At 36.7% G+C, this 18,518-nt stretch overlaps 3 protein-coding genes across 5 annotated transcripts; all 3 read right to left on the bottom strand.

The window, feature by feature from the left end:
* Positions 1 to 511: 511 nt before the first annotated feature.
* tmem14cb (transmembrane protein 14Cb) lies at positions 512 to 4,485 on the bottom strand. Its single transcript, XM_053652899.1, has 4 exons — positions 4,221 to 4,485; positions 2,327 to 2,428; positions 1,186 to 1,273; positions 512 to 1,068 (listed from the first exon to the last, which is right to left on the bottom strand). The coding sequence occupies exons 1-4, from the start codon at positions 4,294 to 4,296 to the stop codon at positions 1,008 to 1,010; spliced, it is 327 nt and encodes a 108-aa protein (XP_053508874.1). The 5' UTR covers positions 4,297 to 4,485; the 3' UTR covers positions 512 to 1,007.
* A 914-nt stretch (positions 4,486 to 5,399) lies between these two features.
* On the bottom strand, positions 5,400 to 12,793 carry pak1ip1 (PAK1 interacting protein 1). Of its 2 annotated transcripts, XM_053652545.1 has the most exons (11): positions 12,737 to 12,793; positions 12,553 to 12,658; positions 11,823 to 11,985; positions 11,616 to 11,736; positions 11,469 to 11,543; positions 11,331 to 11,383; positions 11,093 to 11,238; positions 9,482 to 9,579; positions 9,108 to 9,204; positions 5,895 to 6,015; positions 5,400 to 5,766 (listed from the first exon to the last, which is right to left on the bottom strand). In XM_053652545.1, the coding sequence occupies exons 2-11, from the start codon at positions 12,628 to 12,630 to the stop codon at positions 5,639 to 5,641; spliced, it is 1,080 nt and encodes a 359-aa protein (XP_053508520.1). In that variant the 5' UTR covers positions 12,631 to 12,658; positions 12,737 to 12,793; the 3' UTR covers positions 5,400 to 5,638. The 2 variants fall into 2 exon arrangements, with proteins under 2 accessions (XP_053508520.1, XP_053508443.1); XM_053652468.1 differs by having other exon boundaries at positions 12,553 to 12,765.
* An 800-nt stretch (positions 12,794 to 13,593) lies between these two features.
* psme1 (proteasome activator subunit 1) lies at positions 13,594 to 18,146 on the bottom strand. 2 transcript variants are annotated; one of them, XM_053652764.1, is made up of 11 exons: positions 17,686 to 18,146; positions 17,539 to 17,571; positions 17,383 to 17,445; positions 17,193 to 17,294; positions 16,281 to 16,323; positions 16,037 to 16,134; positions 15,666 to 15,734; positions 15,499 to 15,566; positions 15,166 to 15,220; positions 13,948 to 14,034; positions 13,594 to 13,859 (listed from the first exon to the last, which is right to left on the bottom strand). In XM_053652764.1, exons 1-11 carry the CDS (start codon positions 17,722 to 17,724, stop codon positions 13,779 to 13,781), a joined length of 738 nt encoding a protein of 245 aa, XP_053508739.1. In that variant the 5' UTR covers positions 17,725 to 18,146; the 3' UTR covers positions 13,594 to 13,778. The 2 variants fall into 2 exon arrangements, with proteins under 2 accessions (XP_053508739.1, XP_053508656.1); XM_053652681.1 differs by having other exon boundaries at positions 16,037 to 16,137; positions 17,686 to 18,132.
* Between the last annotated feature and the right edge of the window lie 372 nt (positions 18,147 to 18,518).

The following is an 18,518-nucleotide window of genomic DNA, read 5'->3' as shown; positions in this document are numbered from 1 at the left end:
TGATGTAGACATATATTCACTTATGAACCTATTTAATTTCAGAATAAGTATGAGCAATCAGATGAGCGCTATTATCATTATTAAATATACAGTTTAATATTTAAAGGCTAAGAAACGGATAAAAACACACCAGAACATGGTGCTCCAAACAAATCAGTGACAAGATGACGAAACGGCGTTACTCTTACCACCAAGACGTTGATTGTTTTCCAATAACAGGATGCCCCGAAACGTTTTATTCTTCTTATACCGTTGCAGTTTGACAACATTATACATTTTTTAGATCGCTAAGGGTTCTTAGCTTCTATGAAAAGGTACTATTTGGGAATCTCTCAGGTAGAGAAGCACCAGGCTGAAGGGCTCTACATAGAAAAGGGAGGGGAGGGGAAAAGTACATTGAAATAAATATTTAATGATGCGGTCGCATTGATATGATCCCTTGCGTGGGTGGATCCGAAAGTCACTAGTCTGAATTATTTTGCTTAGAAACAGAAACAGAGATGTTAACAGATTTCTTTAGTAAAACCTTAACAGTAGATTTTATTTCGTTGATATGTTCAGTAGTAGTAGATCTGTTAATGAGCGTCAAGGGTGGGAATAAAAGAATGATAATACACAAAACACCCAGCAAAACAATCAATCATACTGCGCAAAAAGTTTTTAAAAACTGTGAAAAAAAAAGCCAGTGTTTTTTTTTTTTTTTTTAATCATAGTTTTATTTCATGTGCAAAAGGATTCATAAATGAACAGTGGAAAGAAATAACATATAAAGGAAAGAAATTTGGAAAGTTTCGATATAAAATTATAATCCAGCTGCATCGAATCAGTTTGTACTTTAAAAAAAAAAATCATACAAAACATCTTAGAAAAATGGCATCATTTATCACAATATGAATATGACGTCATTATAGTGCTCAGCCCTTGAAAACAAACACGGTCGAAACAAGCAGCTGCACTGGTGCAGGTTTGTTGGGTTTTTTTTTTGTTGTTTTCCCTTCCCAACGTGTTCATGAGTGTTTCTTGCGTGGCCACAGCAATCCCAGTCCTAATCTCAAAAGCATGAATAAACTGTAGAGAAGGAGAATAAAAATAAATCAAACAATTGACAGAACGATTACGTAATGGCCGTGCTGCTTTCCACCATTTAATTCTCAACGCAGGATTAGCGGCGGAACTGGGAATTACCTTGCTCCTGTTAACAACCCAGCTGGCATTATTTTCCATGAGCTCAGAAATCTCACTCCCATCAGGACTGCCAGCGTTCCGTACGTCCCTGGGGGTCATAAAACGCAGTACACCATACAGTATCAACATGAACATGTCGCTAAGCAAGGAGTAAAACAACACAGAGGTGTGATTACACGTTTTATTCCTTTTACACCACAGCAATCTGTCAACACTGATGGGATTGTAATTGTTATAGAATGTCATAACATTCTATATGTTAAGTATAAAAACGTTATACTTTTTATCTGTTTTGTTCCATACATGTTGGTGAAATGAGATAGTTAGTCAGGTTATCGCTTATTTATTTTATAGCAGCTACATTAAAAAAAAAAAAAATGTTCCTCTGTCTTGAAGTAAACAAGGAAAAAAAACAACCCTGTTACAAATCACTAACCCTGGAGACTCCTTACATAAATGTTAAATAAACGTGTCCTTAGCGAAAACTTCACCACATCAACGACGACACTCGGTTTTTAATCTGTTTACGTGGAGCGTCTGCAATCCAAGTCTCTCTAAACGAACTGCTACTATAGAAACAATAACGTGTCAGAACATGAATGTTAATCCGCTGAAAACCAATCCGCACCTTCTGACCAATCAGATCCGAGAATTCGACAACGCTGTTATATATATATATATGATATGATATTCAGTCTCTTTTTTTGGTGATCATTATAGCCAAAAATGCTCGATTTTGCTGCGGATTCTTTAAAAAAATGTGCGAAGCAACTTGCTGAGTTTTTTGTGCTTTTTTTTTGCGGAGAACCATTCGAATTGGCGAAATCACATTTGCAAGACATTGTTGTTTTGCGCGGTCTTTCACGGTGATGTTTGTTGGTAAACGAGACCTTTTAGCTGTACTCGTGTTCGACGCACGTGAATTGAAGAGCGCTTTGGCTGAATGTGCGTTGCGACGACGTCACATGACGCGTCTCGGCCAGAATCTGCTGAAAATCTGCTGTAACTTTGAGAAATTGCGAGCTCCACCGAATACTGCGGAGTTCGCTTGATTTTGCGTTCATTTCTGCAATCGCAAACGCGCGAAATCCTGTTGTTTTTTTTTTGTTGTTGTTGACTTGATCGGTTTGCTGGAACTTACCAAATGAAAGCAAGATGTTTTTCGGATTCTGAGACACCTGGAAAGAGCCGAGTGCTGCCAAACACCCAAAGACTAGTCCACCTACCAGTGACATGAAACTGCCTGGGGGGGAAAAAAAACACACACACACACACACATCAGATTTATTTATTTATTTATTTTCCCAATTATTCAAATAGACACAGTGGCTAATTTCAGAAAATTTCATTCAAAAGGACAATTTATACGTTTTCTGTAAGGTTTATTAAACATTTAGCTGGAAGGAAGGAGACTCCAGTGTCAGCGCTTTGGTAACACCAGTGTTGGGGAAGTTACTCAAAAAAAAAGTAATCCACTATAGATTACTAATTACTCCTTTAAAATTGTAATCTGATTACATTACTGAATGTGAAAAGTCATCAGATTACTAATTACATTACTTTCACATTACTTTCAAAACCTATCAAACCTACAAAAATACACTACAAAGTGAAACTCGTAGTTCTTTCAGTCAATGTATGACACGATCAGAAAACGTTGGATTTATCATGAAACTTGCCTCGGGTATTGTTACTGTTTGTAGGACTACCAGACCTATAAAATATAAAACTTTTCTAGCTAGGCTAGTTTGGTGTCGTTAGCTAAGCGGACGCACAGCCTATCTATCACTGTATGGGTTTAGCTACTACAGAGCCATGTAGAGTACATTATCTTTCTTTATCCTCTACTCATATCTTGTTCACGTAAACTGGAACTCATATAGACGTTTACACACCTTATTTTCCTGCTCAGCATCAGAGGATGTTACTGTTTCAGTTTCTACTCAGTTCTACCCGTTTTTAAAAAAAAACGGCGTATATCTATTTTTCCTCACACTGAATGTGAGCTAGCATTTGGCAGAATTGAGAACCGTCAGCCAATAAGACACGAGTGTTTCCACGTGTGTATCTTCCTGTAAACCCTGTCTGATATGGTCTCGCCTCCGTTCAGTGAAGATATAAAATTACAACACCGCCGTCTTCTTTTACTGACGTTCAGTTACACAGTGACAAACCGCTCCGAGTGGAGAATTATTCAGGGCTAAAGAAAAAATCTTTACGGGGCAAAACGTGATCTATTTTAAAAATGCATTTTACTTAATAGTGTTTTCTTAACAATGAATTTGTAATGCAAGTAACAATTTTACTGACATCAGTAACTGTAATCAAATTGCATGAATTTAAAATAGAACACGTTACATTACTGCGTTATCAGGAAAAGTCATTAGATTACACTAACACGTCAACCAACTCCCAGTAACGCCTTTGTAACCAGAGTTTACTCTTTTACGGCTTTCTCTGGAACGAAAGAGAAAAAAGAGAGCCTGGCGAGGGGACGACGGTTTACAATGTTTATAATAATAACAACAGGAAATAACTTGTTTCATGGACAGCATTAAATATAACTATAAACAGTTAGAACCGATGACGTGTCCTTAGTGTTGTTGTAGCATGAAAGGTAGAAAAAACATACTTTTGGAAATCAACAAACTCTAATAATACAATAATCTTAATAATATCAAATAAAATGAATAATCTTCAAAACTTCAGGGTTCTTGTTCAGTACTTTGTTTAATTCCTTTCAGTCAGAAAATCAGTTCACGAAAAGCGTTGTGATATGCAAATGAGCACGACGTCTCGATGAATATGCAAATGAGCATGACGGCGTCATCTGGTGAGTGCTGGAGCACTGTTTGAGCATGCGCTAAGTACTTTCCCCTGAAAGTAGTTTGCAACAGTGCACAAGTAACTGGGAAAGAGCAAAAAGTCGATTTTTTTTTACTAGTCAAAAATAATTCCCACAGTAAACCCGAGTCAATAATAATGGCGGCTCATTAACAGTTAGCTAGTTAGGAAGGTAGTTAGTGGAACATTACCTGCTTTTATATAACCAACGATGCCTCCTGTTGCTGTCAGTGCAGCGAAAACATACCCGAGCCAATCTACAGCCATGCCTAAGTGCTAAAAATCTGAATGAAAACAAACTAAACAGCAGTCTTTAAGCTAGAAGCTAGAAACTAGACAATACAGCATCCTACCGGAACTAAATTACACCTTAAACACAGCGACAAAGCGATTTACTACTCGTGAGGCAAATGCCAAAAGTACCCGGATGAACTAGTACTCAGGCAGTACTCCATTATACGATGCAGCGACGACATTTCAAAAGAAAAGTCGGAATACTATAGAGTTGAATATACCTTAGTTATCCGGCTATATATATATTTATTTATTTATTTATTTTCTTGGACATGGCTGTCGTTTTTAACAAAAAATTAAATGACGTTTACCACCACAGTGCTGCTGAATTCTCAATTCTGGTTAGTCAGTCGGTGTTTAATCATTTTCTACAGCAGTCGTTCTGACAGCAAGCCACAGGTTCATATTAAAGGTACAAGCAGCGATTTTTTTTTCTTACTAATAATACGAATAAACTGAAAAACATATGTAGACCTTGAAAAAATAAACCACGGTTTAAGCAGTGACCTCAGGAGAGAAGCATAACGTGGCTGAGAAAACCCGTTTGGTAAAGCGTTACGGTCCGGAATGCATGTTTGTGTTTACGTTGCCACGTTGTCAGTCATCTCATAGACACGCCTTCCCACTTCTTCACTCCACACCTTGCTAAACATGCTAATACAGCTGCTCAGCGCTTTTTAGAGCTAGTTATGAAGAAAAAACGGACAGCGACTGCACTCGTGACAATTCTCATACATGTAAATCATCATGAGCTAGATTTTGCACATTTATAATGTTATATAGTGTGCTTGAAAGTGATGCTAACTCTAGCTGGACCATGTCTTTGTGTTCATGGGTGGGAAAAGGGGGTCCGGCTCAAAGAATAAAAAAATCAGATCTTTTTCAGCTCCACCTACTTAACCCGATAGAGACTTAATCTTGACAAATTGGGAGAAATCTTACCTAATGCATTCGTTCTATAGTAACGACTCAGTTGCAGGGAATTTGGGAGTGGGGGTTGTTTAAGCGTTGATATGGTGATGTTTTCTAGTTTGTTGGATGCAGTAATAAAAAGAAGACACACTTCAGGCAAAGTGTACATTGAAATAGAAGATTTTTTTTTCCACAGACAAGAAGGACAAATCTTGAACTTGCAAAAAAAAAAAAAAAAAATAGAACAACCCTCAAAAGGTTACACTTTTTAAATGTGGGGTTTTCCTACAACGTGGAGAATCATGACGAGTTCTTGAGTTCATATACATCCAATACATACATGTTACACCTGTTCATTAAAATCTACAGAAATAAACAAACAAGCCACGTGAATGAACACTGCTCATTGCACTTTCTGTTTTTTCTTCTTTTTGCCCGGTTTGTTTGATGGAGTGTCTTCTTCCACAACCACCGTCTCTAAATTAATCCTCACTCTCTTGTTTTTAGGCGGCAGTAGAGCTTCCTTATCAACTGAGAAAACACAAAACGATACAAATAACGTAAATCATTCATAGCACAATGGATAGAAATGGAACTAGCATTTATATCACAGCTGTATCGCATTCCAGATGTTCTCCATTTTGGATCTTTGAACGTACTTTGAGAGGTCGCAGGCTGTGCGTCCGACTGTCCTTCCTTCGCACTGCTTCTCCACACAGACAGACAGGTGAGTCGAGCGGTGGTGTTCACCTGTCCTAGCAGACGCGCTGCTTCCTGCCTCTGTGAGGACCATCATGAAAGACGTTGTTAAAAGATACATCAATAAACGTTTTTGATTTTCCTATAATAATAATAATAATAATAATAATAATAATAATGTTACACAACACAAAAAGCATTCTGGACATTCTAGCATTTATTATACAAAATGAAGAATAATCTGTTACTATAGAAATGGACATTTATTAGAAAGTATTTGAATTTACAACAGATTTTTTTTTTTTAAATGACATTTTGGCCTGCGTGTCCCTTTAATGATTGCTGCTCTCTCTCGCTTGGAAATCGGCACCCTAGTATGTAATGCAAACATTTAAACTGACAGCCTTCTATGCAAACCTACTCTTAGACAAGTTTTACATAAGTTCAGATTTTGTAAATCCAAGTGAAGTGAAACCTGAATCTCAAATTCCTTTCTTTGTGTTAGGAAAGTGACACGACACTTCCTACATCTTCTTCCTACATCTCACTAATCTGGTATTAATTACAAACTGATACTAAACAGGATGGTTTGGTTAAAGAGGAGCTTTAAGTAAGCAGGTAATGTAAATAAGTAAATAATGGTTGACAACTTTTGTTCTTTAATATAAGTAAGGAAATTAATTAAGTAGGTAAACAAGTAAAGTAAGGTAGAAATTAAGTAAAATAAGTAAGATAGTAAATATGTAAAGTAATTAAGTACAGTAAGTAATGTAATTAAGTAAATTAAGTTAATACCATAGGTAAGGTAGTAAGTAAAGTAAAGTAATAAGTAAGTAAAGTAAGTTATGTAATGTACTATATAAGTAAAGTAAATAAGTAATGTAAGTCAGGTAAAGTAAGGTAATAATTAAGTAAAGTAAGTAAGTAATCTAAGTAAGCTAAGGTAGTAAATAAGTAAAGTAAGTCCGTTAAAGTAAGGTACTAAGTAAGTAAAGCAGGGGTCGGGAACCTATGGCTCGTAAGCCGTATATGGCTCTTTCAGTGATTGCCTATGAATAAACAGCAGGAGAAAAGAAATAAAAACAATCACGAAAGCTAGTGTGTCAATTCAATTAAAACTCTACATGTTTTAAAATATTACATAATTCATAATTGATGCCCATTTGTCACGTATACCAATCGAAATGTGGCACAACAATCTCAAATTTCATTGGACAATGTGGAATGGAGCAGTAATTTCCAGGTCTAAGTCATAAATCAGTTTAAAACTACATAGTCAGTCTGTTTTAGTTGGGTTTTTTTTTTTAAGGTGAAATGGCTAAAAGAAAAATAACGATGTTCATATCGTTCTTTCCAGTCTTTTCCAGATGAATTTGCATATTTGAAAGTCGCATTAATGGTAAGTAGTGTTCAGTTTGCTGGAACTTGCTTACTGTCTTGTATTGATTTACCATTTGCTGAAATGATCATAGTTGGTTAAATGAGGTCAAAGTGCCACCTACAGGCCTATTCGTGAAGTGCAGGCTGTTAGGTCAAGAACATGAAAAATGTGAAATAGTCTTTCTTACATTAATACTTTATAATTACGCAATGTAATGTACGTCAGTAAAGTAAATAAAGTAAGGTAGTAAATAAGTAAAGTAAGCAGTAATGTAAGTAAAGTAAGGCAGAATTAAGTAAAGTAAGTAAGGTAGTAAATAATTTTTTTGTGTGTATATCTCATACTCAATAGTTTTAGATCTTCAAAAGAAATACAACATAAAAAAAAGGCAACCTGAGTAAACACATAATACAGTTTTTCTTTTTCTTTTACTGAAGCAACAAAAAGTTACCCAACACCCATCACCCATGTGAAAAACTAATTGCCCCCTTAAACTTAAAATCTGGTTGTGCCAGCTCTAGCAGCAATAACTGCAACCAAATGCTTCTGATAACTGGAGATCAGTCGTTCACTTACTTCTAGTACTAGGACGTACTCCTATGCTGTGGATCGTTGTCTTGCTGTATAATCCAGTTGCCCTTGAGTTTCAACTTACAGACTGAAGCCCCGACATTCTCCTTTAGGATTTTCTGGTGGAGAGCAGAATTCACGTTTCCCTCAATTATTGCAAGTTGGCCAGACCCTGAAGCAGCAAAGCATCCCCACACCATCACACTTCCACCACCATGCTCGACCATAGGTATGTTCTTCTTGTGGAATTCTGTGTTTAGTTTACGCCACGTGGAACGGGACCTGTATTCCAAACAGTATTCTCCCAAAAGGTTTGAGGATCATCAAGGTGTATTTTTGCAAAATTCAGATAGAGCCTTAATGTCCTTCTGGGTTAGCAGTGGATTTCACCTCACCACTCTTCCATGGATGCCATTTTTGCCCAGTGTCCTTCTGATAGTGGAGTCATGAACAGTGACCTTTATTGATACAAGAGCGGCCTGTAGTTCCTTTGATGTTGTCCTTGGCTCTTTTGTGACTTCCTGGATGAGTCATTGCTGTGCTCTTGGAGGAATTTTGGAAGGTCTGACACTTCTGGGAAGGTTCACTACTGTGCTGAGTTTTTCCATTTGGAGATAATGGCTCTCACTGTGGTTCTTTGGACTCCCAGAGCCTTTGAAATATCTTTGTAACCCTTCCCAGACTGATGTATTTCAATCACCTTCTTCCTCATCATTTCTGGAATTTCTTTCAACTTTGGCGTAGTGTGTTACTGAGTAAGACCTTTTAACAAACTTCATGCTGTTGAAAAAGTTCTATTTAAGTACTGATTTGATTGAACAGGGTTTGCAGTAATCAGGTCTGGTTGTGTCTAGTCCGGCTGATCTCCATAATGAACGTAGTTTCATAGATTTAGGGAATTAGTAACCACGGGGGCAAATACATTTTCACACAGGCCCAGTTGGTGTTGGATAACATTTTTGCTTCAATAAATAATAATATGATTTAAAAACTGTATTTTGTGTTTACTCAGGTTGCCTTTGTTTGATCTTATATTATTTTAATTTCTGAAACAATTTATTATGAGATGTACACAAAAACAGAAAAAATCAAGATGGGGCAAATACTTTTTCACAGCACTGTAAGTAACGTAAGTAAGGTAGTTAAGTTAAAAAAAGGAGCTTATTGGCCCAGAACCATGATTTGTGTCCGCAGTGACGTGTGTACAGAGATGGTATCGTACCTCTGTACTGAAGTCCCACAGCTTGATGAATCCATCGTTTGACGCCGTGACCAACACACACAAGTCGTTCATCTCAAAGCTGTCCAGTGCTTTTACTCTTCAAACAACAATGTGAGAGACAGAATAATTACATCTTCAAATTAAAGTTAGCCAATCAAAACCAACAAACCGACACCAGAGCCAAAGAAAATCATCAAATAACCAATGGCACTTCATCACACCACTCTGTCAATGATTACTTTCCTCTAACAGCACATCCCCAAGTGTTTTATTCCTCTCGCAGTGTATGTGTGACTAGACATTTAAATGTACAAATTCTTCTACAAAGCAGAACGAGCAAAACGCAAAATTTGAGCATGTTAAGCTAAACATACCTGTTTTCATGAGCTTTAAACTCACAGATGCACTTTTCAGAAGTGAGATCATACACCTGGACATGTTCATCATCTCCTGCCACGGCCAGCAGTGTGTTCTGCAACGGGGATGGCATTATAATCCACTGGTCACTTTCCCCAAATATACTGTTATACCAAAAGTTTTCTCTGAAACCTGCATAGTTGTTGACAGTCTTTGGATTGTTAGTTAGACTCTTTAATGTGTCTAAAGTGGACTGCCCAAATAATGTGTTACCAAGAGTTCTATTCAAAATCAATTTAATTCACAAATTTGGAATACTGGGTTTACAACCTTTTTTTATTTAATATAAACAAGAACATAAGCATGTAAATGAGTAAGATAGTAAGTATGATTAAAAAAAAAAAAAAAGTAAGGTAGCAACTACAGTAAGTAAAGTAAGTACGGTAGTGAGAGTTAAGTACAGGTTAGGTACATTAAGTCGGGTAGTAAGTAAAATAAATAAAATATGTTGGGTGCATTAAGTAAGGTAGTAAATAAATAAATACAGTAAGCTAAGTAAGGTAGTAAGTAAAGTAAGTTAAGTAAGGTAGTAAGTAAAGTAAGTTAAGTAAGGCAGTAAGTAAATAAAATGTTGAGTACATTAAATAAGGTAGTAAGTAAAGTAATTAAGTAAAATATGTTGAGTACATTAAGTAAGGTAGTAAATAAATAAATACAGTAAGCTAAGTAAGCTAGTAAGTAAATAAAATATGTTGAGTACATTAAATAAGGTAGTAAGTAAAGTAATTAAGTAAAATAAGTTGAGTACATTAAATAAGGTAGTAAGTAAAGTAAATAAGTAAAATATGTTGAGTACATTAAGTAAGGTAGTAAATAAATAAATACAGTAAGCTAAGTAAGGTAGTAAGTAAATTAAGTTAAGTAAGGTAGTATGTAAAGTAAATAAAGTATGTTAAGTAAAGTAGTAAGTAAAGTAAATAAAATGTGTTGAGTACATTAAGGTAGTAAATAAAGTAAGTTAGGTAAAGTAGCAAGTAAAGAAAGTAAGTAAGTAAAATATGTTGAGTATATTAAGTAAGGTAGTAAATAAGTAAATACAGTAAGCTAAGTAAGGTAGTAAGTAAAGTAAGTAAAGTAAGTTAAGTAAGGTAGTAAGTAAGGTAAATAAAATATGTTGTGTACATTAAGTAAGGTAGTAAGTAAAGTAAATAAAGTAAGTTAAGTAAGGTAGTAAGTAAAGTAAATAAAATATGTTGAGTACATTAAGTAAGGTAGTAAATAAAGTAAGTTAAGTAAGGTAGCAAGTAAAGTAATTAAGTAAGTAAGTAGTTAAGTTAGTTAAGCACTTAATTCATGGTTGACAACCTGTATTCTTTAACATCAGCAAGTAAAATAAGCAAAGCAGTAAATAAAGAAAGCTAAGTAGTAACTAAGTAACTAAGATTTAGTTAAGTATATACGTAAAGTAAGTAACTAAGTAAGTTAAGTAAAATAAGTAAATGAAGATAGTAAATAGTAAGTACAGTACTTAACTATGGTATGTAAGTAACCAAGGTAATTAAGGTAGTAAGTATGTAAAGTAAGTAACAATAACAATGATAATAACATAATGGAAACCTAAAACAAACCTTGAGAAACCTGACACATGAAATCCTCTTCCTGTAGCTGAAGCTGCTGATTATGCTGGCAGACTCCAGGTTGTAGATGTCCAATTGATCATTCACAACTACGATGTACTTATCTCCTGCTGGTGACCACCGCACGATCTGTGCATCTTTATAAACGACAAGGCGACAAGTTCATTTCAAGAGACTGTACAATGCACGGCAGAACAACAACAGAAAGTTCAAGATTTTAAAAGCTTACTTTGTTTAATATTCTTGGTGAAAGCCGGCCTTCCTTCGATAAGATTCCAGGTTCTGTTTTTTTTTTTTTTAAATAAAAATGCACATTTCAGATATATAATGCAAAACAAAACTACGCTTATGGTTTATTATACTTTACCTGAGCTTCCTGTCCGTTCCAACAGACAGCGCAAGTTTCCCAGATGGATGCAGTGAGAGAGAAGTCACATGACCCCTATTCGACAAACACACAATTTCAGCCAATGACACGGTAACACAAAAACATCCACAACTCAGTTCCACTTACGTGTGCGCTGTGATGGATTTCAAACATTCCCATGTCTTTGTGCTCCACACACACAGAAGGCCGTCTTCCCCACCGCTCAGTAGGTGAGCTGTAGAACCAAACTCCAGACACAAGATAGTACCTACACACATACACACAGTCATACAGCTTTCACCGTTCTATACTATGCTGTACATCAGTAACAAGCCATTTTGAATTCCCCCTCACCACCATGGTGTAATAACGCTCCATGCTCTGTTCTCGTCTTCATGTTGTAGAGTTGTATGGTTTCATCTTTGCTTCCTGTAGCCACGAACTGCTCGTTGGCTGCCACTGCGGACAGGCACGCTACATGAGCGTGGTGCGTGAACACCGGCTCCAACCTCCATTCCTACCAGACACGACAGAATAATCTGAAAACTAAGCAATGAAGGTGTGTATTGAAGCTCCATCTAATCACACTCCAAGTCAGGGAATGCATACACTACTCCTAAAGTCAATTCATTTGTTTTAAAGCTATAAAATGACTAGTACATTCTTACAGGTCAGAACATCTACATCAGTTGAGTTTGTTTGCTAGTTCTATTTTTAAAAAATGTTAGAAAAGGATATCACGAGGCCACAAATAGGTGTATAATCATGACACCATTTCATAATATTGATATTAGATTGTCTTATCACCCAGCCCTATTTTAATACATGAGTAGTGCAATACATATTATTATTATTATTATTATTATTATTATTGTTATTCTCATGTTGAAGATTTTTTTTTACAAACATTTATGGAAGGAGTGTCCAGTGTCAGCAGAAGAGTTTACACTTTTTATGGATTATCTGTAACATGTAATATGACAAGCTTTAATTTTTAGAGAGAGAGAGAGAGAGAGAGAGAGAGAGAGAGAGAGAGAGACAGAGAAAGAGAGAGAGAGCGAGAGAGAGAGAGAACAGATGTTACCTCTTCTCCAGGACACACTCGATACCCAAACACTATCTGCTCATAGCTTCCAACAATCAGTTCCACTTCATCTCCCATTTCAGCAAACTATTATCCTCTTTATAGTCTACTCAGGAAAAGAAGAGGGTTGTCATTTATTTTAAAATATAGATTTCAAGAATGACAAAACAACAACTTTCCTAACCATGTGCGTGATGCTGAATCCGGACGTGGTGTTGAGTTTATTTCCGGGTCATGTTTCCTGTATACACGTCACAATAAAAGTCCCAACTTGTTATTATTATTTGTGAATTTTTTTTTTCTAGTGCTAAAAATAACCTTGCCTACTTTATTTGCTCAGTTCAATTTCTCCTAACAAACATTTTAATAAATAAATAAATAAATAAATAAATTCATATATAAATAAATTCATTCATCCCATAAGGATGAAACTGAAAAATCCATTGACGTATATCCATACCTCATTGACTCATATAGAAATATACTCAGTTCAAACAGGTTTAATCAAGAATCTAGTAGATTTATAGGAGTATAATCACTTTAGAAGAACTATTCAAAGAATCATCTTTGCCAGTTGTTGAATTATTTCCGCACTTCCTTTACTCGACTGATTCCTTTGTTTACAAAATCAGTCAACGTTTCGACCTGCTGTGCCCTGAACTTGCACTTGTGAACTCGAGTAAACACGTCCGTCATGTGAATAACGTGATGGATAAAACAATGTCTTACGTGTGAGAAATTTATATGCGAGATTTTTTTTTTTTTTTTATAAACAACGTGAAAACAAATTATTCATAAAACAAATCCCGTGAAAACAATGAAAGTGCATCGTTTTGTTAACAAGCTTATTAGTTATGGAAAACCTGGGACATAATGGCATATTTCTAAGTATAAATCATATATTAATAGTTAATATATTTGAATCATTTTAATAATCATTTTAACATTAAGTTTAATCTAGAGCTAGAGATGTTGCATCCAAAAGATTTTTTCCTTGTTTCCTTTGGTATAATATGTAAAAAAAAAAAAACAACAACAACATTGAAGCGTTAAAAGAATTTACACAATGTCACTGCTTTATTATGTAAAGATGAACAAAGGCAATTTCACATCTGTTTCTACTTTGTGCTTGAACGTGAGGAAGCATCGCAAAATGAAATCTAATATGCAACGTTTCTCTTTCGTTCTGAGCGCATGTATCATGAGTGCTGATGGCGGTTTGTTTCTCAGTAGATAAGGGCTTTGCAATCTCCTCTGGGCTTCTTAATCTTGTCGTAGTTCTTGGTGATGACGTCAAACAGCACGGCCTAGAATTAAACGCAGAATCGATCAACGTGTCGAGAGAGTACAGCAACAGTCAAACACTGGCGTAAAGAATTGTATGTAAAACCGTACATATATGTTGCGGATCTCCAGAACCACGATGCGCAGCTCACAGTACTGGTGCTGATCCAACTCGTGAACAAGCTGCCTGTAATCACCCTGTAGAATACACACACAGTAGAATGGATGCATCAATATAATCTGGTAGAGTTAATATCTGGTTTAAAAAAAAAAAGGATAAGCAATATCCTAACGTTCCTCCACAATTCATACACTCCATATAAACAGATTAGGAAACATCTTAACATTTGTTGGCTGTGTTAGTATTCACCCCCCTTTGGCTGCAATTACAGCTGCAAGTCTTCTGGGATTTGTAGCAGCTCTATCGGCTTCACAGATCTTAATCCTGATATTCTTGCCCATTCTTGTGGTCAAAAAATGTTAATGAAAAGCCTCCCTACAATACGACGCTCCCACCACCATGCTTCACCGTGGGGATCGTGTTCTTGAGGGCGATAAGCAGTGTTGGTTTTGCGTGACACTTTACTTGCACATGTGAATTCTTATAGCAGCAGAACTAATTTACGGCGAATGTTTATGCAACTTACCGTACCACGACTTTTACGTTTTTCAGTGGTAAAAACTATACTATCAATATTGTGTAGATTCATGCTACATAATCTCAATGAAGTCAATTTTGGTAACATGGCGAAGTTTTCTGTGAGGTGACGCTTGTTTAACATTTATGGAAGGAGTCTCCAGTCTCAGCCTTTTGTAAAAGTCAGAGGTAAAGCTTTAAAAACTTTACGTTTTCCACCAACTTCAGGACGTAATTGTTTACACTTTGCGGTTACTTAGTAACAGTTAAAGCTGCAGTTATATTTTTGTCTTATTAGCTTCAAGAGACAGAAGTAAGAGAGGCTGGTGAGGGAACGACTGTTTATAGCTTCTATAATACAAGTAATAACAGGAACTAATTTGTTTTGTGGACATTCTACGATATTAAATGTAACTTTAAAACAGATCAAATGTACGATGTGTCAGTCTTTAATAAATGAAGCATTGTAATCGTTGACAATCTGCTGTGGAATAAGTGGAAGAAAACCACTTGGAGACCAAATAATCAACTTTGGAGTGGTACCAGTTTTCCAAACGTTTCATCACATCACCCTGTTGTTGATTATTTTCCTATTTTACACCGAGTGTTTATGTTATTCCTTACAGATAACCCTCTGGAAGGTCATGTACTGTTCTCTGAAGAAATAAAAAAAAAAAGAACTTCATCCTCACCACATGTGGCTGTTTGGAAGCCTTGGCCACAGCATCTCCTCTCTCGCTGTAATACCTGAACACAATACAAAACAGCATTTAACATTTAAGAACATTATGTTAGAATGAAATGTAAAACTATAAGCCGGAATAGAAAGCATATCTTTTTACAAACTGTACAATCAAGCCAGGACACTACCCCTTCTCCTCCAGCAGAGGCCACAATTTCTCGAATTCTACCATTACCTGTGCCCTGTTATTCCGCGGATCGGTGTGTGTTGCATGTTTGGATTTTGTCTTAAAGTGCTTCTGTGCAGGGATCCTGAATGTTTGCACATGAGCAGCGTCACTTACTTCGTGATCTGTGTCTGGAACCCTTCGATCTTGGTGCGGGTGTTGGTAAGCAGCTCGAATACCTTTTCCTATAGAATTACAGCAATATCGTTTGAAAGTCACCATCATTTCAGTCAAATATGAAGAACAAAAAAAACACCCCCAAAACCCTCAAATTTGAGAATCACCTGCACAGCAACACCAAAGTTGTTCCCGTCCTCAATCCTGGGGATCTGCAGCTGTACCCACATGGACACCTTAACAGAGGTGTTGGATTATTAATAAACTCCATAATGAATTGTAGCCTGCTAAATTCAGTGTACAGTGTTTGCCCGTCTTGCATTGAAACGGATTTAATCAGGAATATATGTCATGTACACCCAATAACCCAGAACCCAACACAGCTTATCACTCTGAGAACACTATCCCCGAGCTAAAGCATGGTGGTGGTAGCGTCATGTTCAGCGTTACTGCAGCTGAGGTCAAGTGGGTAATATTTATGCAAGGCACTGTACACAACAAATGAAAGTTAAGTCCAGGTTGAAATCTGAGTTCTTACTGTATTGAGTTTCTCCTTCAGCGTCTGGATGTGGGGTTTTATCTCTTTGATGAGATTGTCCACTTTCTCGTTACTGGCTACGGGACCACAGGGAGGACCTGCTGCATCACAAAATGCTCGTTTTAGCTACTAATATATACCTTACTTATTTTACAACCGAGTCGGTTCGTGTCTTAAGCCACGGACTGTGGTTTTAAAAGGACGTAAAACGGTCTATAAGTAAAGATGTCTTTAGGGAATCTACCTTCGTCTTCCTCGTCAGATTTCTTTCCCTCCTTTTCTTTTTTCTGTAAAAAAAAAAGAGAAAAAGACACGTTTATATATATTAACAACTTACAATTACTTACACCACACAGCTTACAGTTAATTCTTGAATTTGATTGGTCAGAAGGTTTTGATGAAGTTTTTATAATGACAGTGCTCATTTACAGGGACTGTACAGGGTAATTTACGTATAATAGATGATGTGGTGAGGTTTTCTTCGATGGGGATGTTTATTTAACATGCATGGAAGGAGTCTCCAGTGTCAGCGCTTTCTAACGGACCAGTACGTTTTTTGCCACTTCAGGACAGCTCGGTTTACACTTTGTGGTTTCTCTGTAACATGACATGCTACCTTCGTTTTTTTTGTCTTGTTAACTGTTGCTGTAACGTTAAGTGACAACAGGAACTAATGAGTTCCGTGTGCCGTGCTGTTCTTAATCAATTTAATAATGTAACTGTTGGCAGGTTGCCATGGTATAAGGGGAATAAAACACACTCAGGGATGTTATTTTATTGGAAAATGAATTTACTGTCTTTTCGCTAAGCTCGGTGGTCGTCTGATGATTTTAGCGTGATCATATGATGTGCGCGTGACGCAGATATCCTGGGTCGTGACCCAGTTTTTATCACTGAAAAATGTATTACCGACCTCCCCCGGATTAACTGATCCAATCCGAATAGGGCTTTAGAGTCCAGTGTTTGCACCAACGTCTCCACTACATCTACACGTGATTTCTCATTAAGATGACATTGCATGTAGATGGAAAATGGTAAACGAGAAAAGAAGCTCTTGTTGTTTTTTTATTTTATCTTATTTGAGCTAACAGCGAAACCCGGTGGGGGGAAAAAATGTGTTTAAGTGTTTCAAGGTCTTGAAATTTAGCGTAACTACCTCTTCTTTCTTCTTTCTCTTAAGCTCCTCTTTGGCAGGGTCTGGTATTGGGATGTCCAGCGGAGCTCTGAGAGCAGAAAGGTCTTCCAAAACCAGCGACGCCTGAAGACAGACATTTTATCATCATAAATACTGTCGTTTGGTAACCTGTGATAAATCGTTTTCATTCCATCAGGACCGGACACATCACCTGGAGCAGGTTGTCCATTTCTGCAATCATCTGAGGGAAGAAAGTTGAGACGAGCTGCTCTGCCTGTGTGAGAGAGAAAATGCTATAGAGTTACAATAAACTGGAACTCAGTAGGAAGGGAAGAAAAAAAAAACCTGCACGGAATCAGCACTTTACCTCTCTGGTGAGCTTCTTTGTAAACCCATCAACCTGTCAAAACAAATACTGACACATAAAACCTGCAAATATTTCATTAATAGACGTAGAAGCTCGGTTAGCATTGGTTTCATGGCCTACGATGACAAATGAAAATCCAGCACTTACCTCTTTTTTCGACGCAGGACTCATGTCTAAGGAAGTCATCTTGTTTGGGGAATGTTTTTGGGTTTTGTTTACCTTAACTGAAACCTCTTTCACTGAAATATATCCTGGGGAATTGGTTTTAAAGCTCGACAGAGCAGACTTAAACAATTATTTCCGAGGAAGCAACCAGAAGCGTCTGCGTTCGCTATAGAGAGTGAAAGTGAAAGTAAATCTGGTATGATCCGGAAGTCCCAAAACAGCGGCGCGCGCAGGACATCAATTATGCATAATATGTGAACTTGAGATAATAATGTCCTGGGGATCTTTTTTTTTTTTTTTTTTAAATAATAATATATCATTTTTTTTAAATGAAAAATTAAATCCTTCCCGATATCGAAGTCTATATGTTATTTCAAAATATGAGTAACTACCCATCATTAACTTCATATTAGAATTATTAGTTATATAATATTTTCTTCTTATTAACTGAGAGAGAGAGAGAGAGAGAGAGAGAGAGAGAGAGAGGCTGGTGAGGGAACGACTGTTTAAAGCTGCTGTAACCTAAGTAACAACAGGAACTACCACATTTGGCAGATGTTCAACAACATTAAATGTACCTATAAATGGATAAAAAGTACAGAGTGTTGTTCTTTAATTTATATATATAAAACAAAGGAAGTATTATAAGGTTTTCCATTCACCACATCAAATTTCAGACATTTTCTATAACGCTTATCCTTCAGGGTCACGGGGAACTTGGAGCCTATCCCAGGGAGTATGGGGTAACAGGCGGGGTACACCCTGGACAGGGTGCCAATACATCACAGGGCACATTCACATACACATTCACACAC

This window comes from Ictalurus furcatus, chromosome 1, assembly GCF_023375685.1.
Source record: "Ictalurus furcatus strain D&B chromosome 1, Billie_1.0, whole genome shotgun sequence".
Taxonomy (NCBI): Eukaryota; Metazoa; Chordata; class Actinopteri; order Siluriformes; family Ictaluridae; genus Ictalurus; species Ictalurus furcatus.
This window is presented reverse-complemented; position numbering and strand designations above follow the sequence as displayed.

What these genes read in the sequence shown, in the direction of transcription:
- pak1ip1 (XM_053652545.1), bottom strand. Translation starts at nt 12,630, where the DNA reads ATGGGAGATGAAGTGGAACTGATTGTTGGAAGCTATGAGCAGATAGTG. An exon ending in TTTAAAGCTCATGAAAACAG is followed by an intron (nt 9,205 to 9,481) that starts GTATGTTTAGCT and finishes TGTTGTTTGAAG; the next exon opens with AGTAAAAGCACTGGACAGCT. An exon ending in TGTGGGACTTCAGTACAGAG is followed by an intron (nt 6,016 to 9,107) that starts GTACGATACCAT and finishes TGGTCCTCACAG; the next exon opens with AGGCAGGAAGCAGCGCGTCT.
- tmem14cb (XM_053652899.1), bottom strand. Translation starts at nt 4,296, where the DNA reads ATGGCTGTAGATTGGCTCGGGTATGTTTTCGCTGCACTGACAGCAACA. An exon ending in AAACATCTTGCTTTCATTTG is followed by an intron (nt 1,274 to 2,326) that starts GTAAGTTCCAGC and finishes TATGACCCCCAG; the next exon opens with GGACGTACGGAACGCTGGCA. An exon ending in GGGTTGTTAACAGGAGCAAG is followed by an intron (nt 1,069 to 1,185) that starts GTAATTCCCAGT and finishes CCTTCTCTACAG; the next exon opens with TTTATTCATGCTTTTGAGAT.
- psme1 (XM_053652681.1), bottom strand. Translation starts at nt 17,724, where the DNA reads ATGACTTCCTTAGACATGAGTCCTGCGTCGAAAAAAGAG. An exon ending in TGAAGGAGAAACTCAATACA is followed by an intron (nt 15,735 to 16,036) that starts GTAAGAACTCAG and finishes ACCTCTGTTAAG; the next exon opens with GTGTCCATGTGGGTACAGCT. An exon ending in TTCCAGACACAGATCACGAA is followed by an intron (nt 15,221 to 15,498) that starts GTAAGTGACGCT and finishes TATTGTGTTCAG; the next exon opens with GTATTACAGCGAGAGAGGAG.